The sequence below is a fragment of the Jatropha curcas genome, chromosome 6 (genome assembly GCF_041381405.1).
Source record: "Jatropha curcas cultivar XTBG-Jc1 chromosome 6, XTBG_Jcur_1.0, whole genome shotgun sequence".
Taxonomy (NCBI): domain Eukaryota; kingdom Viridiplantae; phylum Streptophyta; class Magnoliopsida; order Malpighiales; family Euphorbiaceae; genus Jatropha; species Jatropha curcas.
Window position 1 is genome coordinate 12,872,765 of NC_143156.1, and position 8,783 is coordinate 12,881,547.

At 34.4% G+C, this 8,783-nt stretch overlaps 1 protein-coding gene across 9 annotated transcripts; it reads right to left on the bottom strand.

Moving 5' to 3' along the window:
• Positions 1-1,826: 1,826 nt before the first annotated feature.
• Positions 1,827-7,644, bottom strand: LOC105631106 (EAP30/Vps36 family protein). Of its 9 annotated transcripts, none has more exons than XR_002284072.3 (10): positions 6,945-7,644; positions 6,649-6,852; positions 4,905-4,998; positions 4,712-4,769; positions 4,504-4,573; positions 3,872-4,007; positions 3,707-3,791; positions 3,376-3,474; positions 2,836-2,918; positions 1,827-2,165 (listed from the first exon to the last, which is right to left on the bottom strand). XR_002284072.3 is itself a non-coding variant. In XM_012213106.4 (9 exons), the coding sequence occupies exons 1-8, from the start codon at positions 7,554-7,556 to the stop codon at positions 2,864-2,866; spliced, it is 1,314 nt and encodes a 437-aa protein (XP_012068496.1). In that variant the 5' UTR covers positions 7,557-7,644; the 3' UTR covers positions 1,827-2,165; positions 2,836-2,863. The 9 variants fall into 9 exon arrangements, 3 of the variants coding, with proteins under 3 accessions (XP_012068496.1, XP_012068497.1, XP_020533822.1); XR_002284070.3 differs by having other exon boundaries at positions 1,827-2,268; XR_002284071.3 differs by having other exon boundaries at positions 3,357-3,474.
• Positions 7,645-8,783: the final 1,139 nt, after the last annotated feature.

Below are 8,783 nucleotides of genomic sequence, written 5' to 3' on the forward strand. Positions count from 1 at the left end.
GTTATGAGGAAAACCCTGGATCAACCAAAATAGATTGTCTGCATTGAAATGACGTGTTAGGAGCCTATAGTGGCGCAAGCCACTACGTGTGGCATGCACCATAAGCTAGTAGCCCGCGCCACTTCATTGTAGACATGTTCCTGAGGCTCTATTTCACTCTATGACCTTCTTGATCTGGGAAAGTGCCTAGCGCCACAACGTGTGGTGCACGCCCCTTCCAAGTGGCGCATGCCACTCTTCCTGTGGCGATAGACACTTCGTTTCAAGAGACCAGAACATTAATAATTAATAAAACGGACTCGATTCAGAGATCCAGTGGCAAAGCATCAGACCTTTTTATCTGAGTTGTGTTTTTGTCCCAGATGGATTAAATAAACACCAATAAATAAGATTTTGAGTAGTGATGAATGTATTTGTTCATCATTTATGATGAACATCAAGATCTTGAACTCTAATCTTGTATTAATCTTTAAATTAGTTGCTTTTAATTCAATGTTATTTACTTTTAATCACTCTTAATATCCTATTCTTTAAGTTTATACTCTTTTATTCATGTCTTATAATTATTGTTGTGCTAACCCATTATTCATTAACCCTTGAACATAAACATGCATCATTTAATCATTTGTTGAATGAATAAGTGTCTTTTTGATCGTGTTTGTATTTATGTTTCTGTTCATATTACACATGTTGTGTTTGTGTTGTATGGATGATTCTTTATTACTTTAGTTTTATTTTGCATTGGTTAAATGTAATGGGTCCTAAATGGATTTCTAATAATTGCTTGTTTGTAATATTAATTGGGATTTAAGAAATTTTGAGAGGGTCAATGGTAGACTGTATTTTAAGAGATTGGTTGTATTCTTTTCTCCTCCCCCTTTATTGTGGATGCTTCATTTTATGTTTTTTGTGTGTTTTACCAACTTGCATGATTGACGTGTTTTCTAAAATTGCACTAAAAAAATATTTTACATCTCAATTCTAATTAAATTATTATTAAATCATTGTGAATTAATGGACAACGAAGAAGCCGATTTAACCAGGCGATATGGGTACTTAACACCTTCTTAATATCGTACCTAACTCCCGAACCCTATCTCTAGTTTAAAAATCGAGTTAGTCGATTCTAACTCGAGAATTTTCCCTAACGAGGATGGCGACTCCAAATTAAAACTCTTATTAATGTAAGAGATCTTTATACTATACCTTTTTCAAAAAGATCTTCATTTCTGAGGATTAATAAACAGATTTAATAAAAAGAAAACCACTTTATTAAAGAAAATCAACCAAGCTCGTTCCGCTCCATAACGATTTTCTTTTATGGCAAGAAAAAATATAGCATCCTCACCTGGTGGACTCTTAACAAAATACTATTCTCACTGTACTTTTTGCTGATTAGTAGTCAGATCACTAAAACCATAGAATGAATTGTGTATTTTAATGAAAAGACCATTTAACAACTTAAAACTTTTATTTTGCATTAAAGCCACTGGTTATACAAAATAAAAATTATTATTTATTCATATAATCACTTTTTACTGACTGTTTGTCAACATGAGCTACTTCTTCTGTTGCCCTGAAACCACCAACTGTGGCCGCACAAACATTAGATTTGAAATAGTTTTGATTTAAAATTAAATTGAAAATAATTTTTTGAAGAGCATTATTTTTGTCAAAAATCCACTGTAAGTGCAAGTCAAAGATTGTTTTTTTTTTTTTTTTCTCCTTGGCCCAGAAAATAACATCAAATTTATTTTTATCTTGGAAATCTTAGGGAAAAAAATCAATATAAATCAAATTAAATACTCAATCATCTCAAAGAGTAGTTACTTAAAATCAAGCTTATAATAGAATTGAATTGAATATGACAGTGCGATCTCTTTCAAACAAGATGTCTGAAACTATTTCTAATAGAGAAAGGAATCAATGACATCAATCTCTCCAGTTTTGACCTATATCTTGCATAAAGAGATTATGGGTAAACTATTGATTTGTTTCGAACCAAATCTCCGGCCATGCCCAGTTACTTACCAATGTATCTGATACATGTTCTTCAAGTTCAGGTATCTTGTACATTACAGTGGCAACACAAGCAAATACAATCAACACAACCCCTTGTTTCTTTTGCTTTGCTTAATTGAGGGATCAACATCAATGCTTGCAACCTACAGCAATATTAAATACAAGCCTTCCTATGTCACGCAATGCATCAAATAGTGCAGTTATAAAATCTTCAACTGCTGGATGCAGTGACCGCATCAAGAAATTCTGCTGGCACATTATTTCATTGCGTGAAAGAGCAAAAGAAAAAAGAAAAAAAGGGTGAATTACTATTTATAAAATTTACAAGTCGGGATCTTTATTTTCAATAGCTAATTAAACAGTCCCTCTATTTTGTTGTCATTCAACAAAATAGTCATTTTGCTAAGATTGTTTGCAGATATTTTTTTTTCTATTCAACTAAACAAGTCAAATAAAGAACTTTTGTTTCAATTTTGCCCTTGAGGGAAAGAAACCAAATTTTATCTAAATTATAAATGGGTTGCAATTTTAAAAAGTTCCAATTAGGAGTTTAGGACTGTTGATGTTTAAGGTAAAAGAAAAACCTCAGGATTTGATTTGGTAGTGGTATGCAAAAGAAAGTTTGAAGTTTTTCTTAAGGGTAATTGATATTTCATCATAATAAAAACAACAACAAAATAGAGGGACCATTTAATTGATTTTCAAAATAGAAGTCTTAACTTGTGAATGTCACTGGACTATAGAAACTAAATATTAATATTAATTCACCAAGGAAAAAAAGACCAACCAATAAATAGACAAGGCATATCTAACCTTCCAATGGAAAAAGATGGTAGCATTTCTACGAAGCATATGCAGCTCTAACCCACAAAGTATAAACTCCATGATCTTTCACCCTGTAACATATGATAACCACATACACATAAGACAAAACATCAATGGAAAATATTCAAAAAACTCATTGGCCAATCCATGTGAGATAATACAACAATCATTAAATAACATTTTGGAACAGAAACCAACTATCAAACAACAACAAAAGGATTGATAAAGTAAGCTTAACAAAGAATAGACGCTATAGACTAATTTAGATGTTTTACGAAAAAAACTCCATAAAGTGCTCATCGTGGAGAGTGCTACAATTTACAGAATCATGGAAAAGGTTGTCCCGTTCCCGGATTGAAAAAATCAGGTCAGCAAATTATCATATGGTACCACAAGACCCCCAGAAAGAAAACTTCTCATAAGCATCGCCGAGAAATTACAAACCAACTCCATCAAAAGCTTCAAGTGTCTCCTTGGTTGCAAGTAAAAGAAGTTTACAGGTAAAATACCTTGGTTACAAGAACCCACCAATGTGAAGTGCAGAACAAACCATTCAGCACCTTTTCTCATCTAAACAAAAATGCCCCAACGTCATAGGAGTTGGTTTAGTAAAAGAGGTCCACATCACTGAAGATTTAGGAGGGAGGAAGATTTAGAACAGGTTAGGAGCTGCCCCTCTAATCAGCCATTAGGCTAAAAAAAGAAAAAATATGTAAAGTAAATCGAATAGGAGAATAAAAGGTAAAAAAAGAAAATTAAAAAGAAAAAGGAACTGCTAAGAGAAAGAAAATATATAGAGAAAAAGGCACGCATGTTCAAAAGAGTAACAAATAACCAAAAAGAATCACAGATTACTTACAAGTGTATATTATCAGAATTGATATCAGGAAAGATGTTAACATAAAAACGAAAACCATCGGGGCTTACATCCCTGCATAGTAAACCTGCAAATAATGTTAAATGGTAACAGTTAAATCTCAATTATCTGTCATTAATGCTTCAAAAGGAAACTTTGTAAGCAGACCTTTGCTCTCGGCAGTTAGAAGATGCTCCTTTGCCATAGCTGGAGCAATACCTAATGTCATTGCAGCATCACTAGCAGTTATTCCAGCATGGAGTGCATCTGGCTTTGTAACCAGGGTCTTGATTCGAGCAAAAACCTAAGACCGATCACATGTTAGAAATGTGATTATCATGAACCGGTTTTCATGCAGATGAAATGAAATTATAAGACATAGTAACTAAGATAAATTATATTTTGCTCATATGAACATCTCCCTAGTCCATGCCCCAAAATTTAAGCAATTCATGGTTTTGATTATGCTGAAGAGGTTCTTTTTCAAGCTGAACTGTATATGGTCCTGCATAGTTTTCTATGCAAAGAAGAAGCCTTTGTTTTAACTATGCTTGCTTTGTTATTATAGACAGATTGCTAAGAATGTCAGTTTACTAATTAATTAAGGAGGCAATTTTCCAACTGACTGGAATAATTTTTTGTTTTCCTGCATCTGCGTCTCCAATAAAAATATGTAACAAGCAACTGGGTGAAGTACTACAGCAATTACAAACATGACCCTCAAATTCATTTCACCATTCGCTCCATTATCTATGCAGATTTATATCATGTTTTTTCAAAACAATGTTACAAGAGATCACCTCCTCATCACTGTGGGACTTATTCTGGACGACCATAACTCCACTATCAAATTTTCGAAGCATAACTGGTCTGTCAAATGAAGAACAAACTTGTAAATGCTAAGCTAAACTCCTGATAAAGGAGTACTTAAATCAATCAATATCAATATTTGGAATCTCAAACAAACAACTATAGTACCACATAAGGTTAAGATAGTATCATACATACACATCAAATTTCTCCCAAAGAATGCAGGCTTGCAACAAATCCTCGGGTGAGATCAATTCTACATAAATAAGTATAAAATGAAAAGCTAGTCTTTGACAATTTAGTAAGTGCCACCACAAAATTTTAAAAAAAAAAAAATCACAAATTCAAACTATGTTCAGCCAACTAACAACATATTGGTATCAAACAAAACCTGTGCCCCGAGCACGATTGAAAAGGCAATAGATATCTATAAGATTGATCATCCCTCCAGCTCTTTCCAATGGAATTCTCACAAAATCTGCCAACTGAAAGTAAAAAATAAGAAATAGACAAAATTAACTTTTCTAGGAAAGAGAAGTAAATGAAAGGAAACTAACTCTTCGTTATTATGAGACATTTTTACCAAATTAAAGACAATGAGTAAAATACCATCCAGAAAACAATGATCATAAACAAATGCTATTGAAGCCCATAAGTAGCAACATTGCTAAGTGAGGTTTAACTATCAAAGGTTATCACATTAAGATCTAGATATTCTTGAGGGTCATTTAGCCAGAAAAAGGAGAATCTAAATCATTTTTCTAGAACATGATCCTGCACATCACCCATCATGAAGTTGACAACATTCTCACATGTTACAGGATCATTAAAACCTCAATGATTAAAAAAAAAAAAGGCAATAGAAAAGAATAAGAAAAAAAGAAGAATTTCTTCTCAGATTTATTTCATCAAGCAGAAATCTAGACTTATATATTCCCTCAAAAGAAAAAGAAAAATGCATTTAGGAACATGATAGTTCGATCAGGAATTTTCTTGGGTATTTATTTATACTTTTTCCATTGTATATTGATTAGAGCAGCATATTTGAAATCGATAATCCAAATACAACAAGAAAAGTTATGCAATGAAGTATTTTCTTCGGCTTTTGATAATGGAATTATGAGTATTGCTTTGATTTCGGTGTGCCTAAAGTGATTTATCTTGTTACCTTTCTTGTTCTTCTCTCCTCCTTCCAGCACTCAAAAGGACACCAGATTTTAGCCCTTATGAACAGCTGTTCATTACCAGAGATTTTGTTCACAGCATTCAAAAAGACCTTGCTTCGAGATTTTACCAATTACTAACCACTAGAAACTCTAAACTCCAATGATTATGCCATTCAATAAAGCATATTTGGTAAAAACAAGTAACAGTAGTAACATGTCAAAGACATGCTTGGGCTGAATTTGCATTTGAAAGATATCAGTCATCTTTTTCATCTGTTATTCCCAAAGCAGAAATAAATTAAGAACCTCAAAGGCGAAATCTAATATATATGTAAATTTATTTCATATATTATTATTCAACTAGGATTACATTTTTGTTTATTCTTTAAGTCGTCGTGTTTCTTGGATCCACCAAGTGCACCTTGCACCTCAAGCACTAGGACACTTTTGCGCCTTAGTGCACCTTTGGCCCTTAATCACACCGTGAGCAATAGGTTGAGCAATTCTCTTACATATGTGCAATTCACCTACATGTTTGCAATTTGCCAACGTGTGTTTGTATGGTGAGAAAATGTTAGTGATTAAGGATTATGGGGCCTAGGAAGAAAGAGGGGGACAAAATTGAGAGAGGAATGCAGGCATTTTCTGATCTGGGTTTAAAGGGTTGTTTTTGTTTGGATTAATGACCTTACTCAAGAAGGAAATTAAAATTTAAGCTTTATTGATTGCATGTTCATTCATCAAATCCAAACACCAACAGCCAACATTCAATCATGACGATCATTGATCACAAAAAGATTGCAAGTAGAAAATACTTGTTACTTCAGAAGGCAGAAAAACTTAAGATTGCACAAAAATTGGCAGCAGGTGGAGGCAACAAATTTCTAGAATTAGTAGATTGAAACAAGTATAAATTTACATCAGATTAGTCGTAGAAGAATGAAAAAGATGAATAAAAGAAAAGGGAACCTGTCGAGACAGTTGTTGGTGATAGAGGGCCCCTGCAGATTCTTTTGTGACTGGAGATATAATACCAACACTCAACAACCAATCTTGCATCTCCTCTTTGGAACCCATTTCCTCATCATTCCCTGCACCACTGTGAGAATTTGAGCCAGACAAAAGCTTTTGCCTCATTTTCTCTGCTAGCATCACCATCTCTTTAGCCTTGCTCTAAAAATTCAACATAACACAATTCTGATTATAAGAACACCAAAAAAAAAAAAAAAAAAAAAAAAAAAAAAAAAAAAAAAAAAAATCATTACCATGAGAGCATTCAAGTCTTGAAAAGCCTCTTGCAAGCTTTTATCGGTACTCTCCCACTTCTCCTGTTCCTTTTTCAATATTCCTGCCACACCAACCATTCTTACTGACCCATCACTGGAGTAAAACCCACCAGAACTACTACTTGTACCAGGTACAATTGACCCACTAGAAGTGGAACCCCCTTCATCAGTATCGGTCTCCCAAGCTCTTCCTCTCCAATTCTCCCAAAATTTAGCCACAAACCCGTCCCAATCGCCCTTCCCTCTCGAGACAACTGTAACCACCAGGCTCTTGGAATGCAACGAGACCTGGAAGCGAATCCTAGGAGAGTGGAAAATGGATTTGATTGATTTTTTGGGAGAGAATATGTGGGTGATGAGAGAGAGAGGGATAGCAATTGCATTGGAATCGGAATTAGAAGGAAGCCAGAGAAGACGATGGTTGGTGAGAATGAGGAGACCTGATTTGAAACAAGGGAAGAAAGGAGGGTCGTCTTCAGATTCGAGGTCCACGGCGGCAAGTAACTGGCATTCTACCTCGTTGGGAAGGAGAACCGGGCGGCCGCTGCTGGTCACAGATGCTGATGGGAACAGATTGTTGTTGCTGGCCATTCTGCTTCTCTATACAAAGACTTCTTCCAACTGTGCTGTTCGTGTATATGGAGTTCCTTTCTTTTCTTTCTTTTTTTCAGTTTACAAATAAAAGTATGCCGGATTATATTCATTTTCATTTGATTAAAAATTAAAATTATTCATTTTTAATTTGCCACTACTCACTGGTAGGGTGAACATTTAACTGGACTAAAATTTCAGTTAATTTAGTTCAATTTAATTAACTCGCTTTAATTTTGGTAACAATACATCCAAATAACCGAATTTATATAAAAATATGGATTTCTTTTTTAGGAGAAAAATGAATATCATTAATTCAATGAAATATTACCATCAAAACAAGAAGGGAGATTATCCTAAACTTGGAAACTGAGCATAGTGAATGGATGCTCTAGCTAACACGGTAGCATTTATATAACTTGTCTCTTAACCCACTTGACTTTAATATCAAGCCTAAAATCTAAAATACTCTTACAATCCCAAACAATCAATCCAAATTCAGAGTTGTCTAAAGAAAAAGAATTGAAAGCATTAATAAGTTTTTGACGATCAGAGAAAACACGACTGCTAAAAGGTAAATAATCCCTTGCGTAGAGTAAGCAAGTCCTTGCGAGAGCTTCGACGATCACTGGATCGCCATTTCCTTCATGTAAACCTGAAATAGCCTGTTGGAAGGTGCCTTCACTATCCTCTATCACAAAACCATATTCAATCATATTTGTAGCAGTAAACAAGGCTCCATCAACAAATATTAGCCACTCAAAGTTGGAGCTAGGAATTGACAACCATGGAGATGTTGCATGATTTTTGATGTGGAACTGGATGGGGTAGCTGCTGCATGATCCACTTGTCTCCCCTCATGCATGTAATGGGAAGATGCAACAAAAACATCAACAGAGGAGCTCCATTTTTGTTCACACAGTGCAACTGATTACAAGAAACTCAGCATCAGTCTTCCCTTTATTATTTAAAACTTGCAAAAGAAAATCCGAGAATAAAATGTTAGGGGCTAAAGCTCCAAACCCACCCAATCTCCAAACCTCCTTTGCTCTCCAACAATGAATCAAAACATGGTTTATGTCCTCCATATTACTACAAAAAGGCATTTATCATCAATATTAATACCTCTCCTCCTAAGCCTTTCTTGTGTAGGTAAAATATTAATTTCTTAAAGCTCTCAACAAAAATCCCGAATTTTTGGGGGTATAACCAAATTCCACAATCTCC

Coding starts and splice junctions, on each gene's coding strand:
- LOC105631106 (XM_012213106.4), bottom strand. CDS start 7,556: ATGGCCAGCAACAACAATCTGTTCCCATCAGCATCTGTGACCAGCAGC. Junction 4,999..6,648: donor ACCAACAACTGTCTCGACAG/GTTCCCTTTTCT, acceptor TTTTACTTTCAG/TTGGCAGATTTTGTGAGAAT. Junction 4,574..4,711: donor CTTTGGGAGAAATTTGATGT/GTATGTATGATA, acceptor TTCATTTGACAG/ACCAGTTATGCTTCGAAAAT.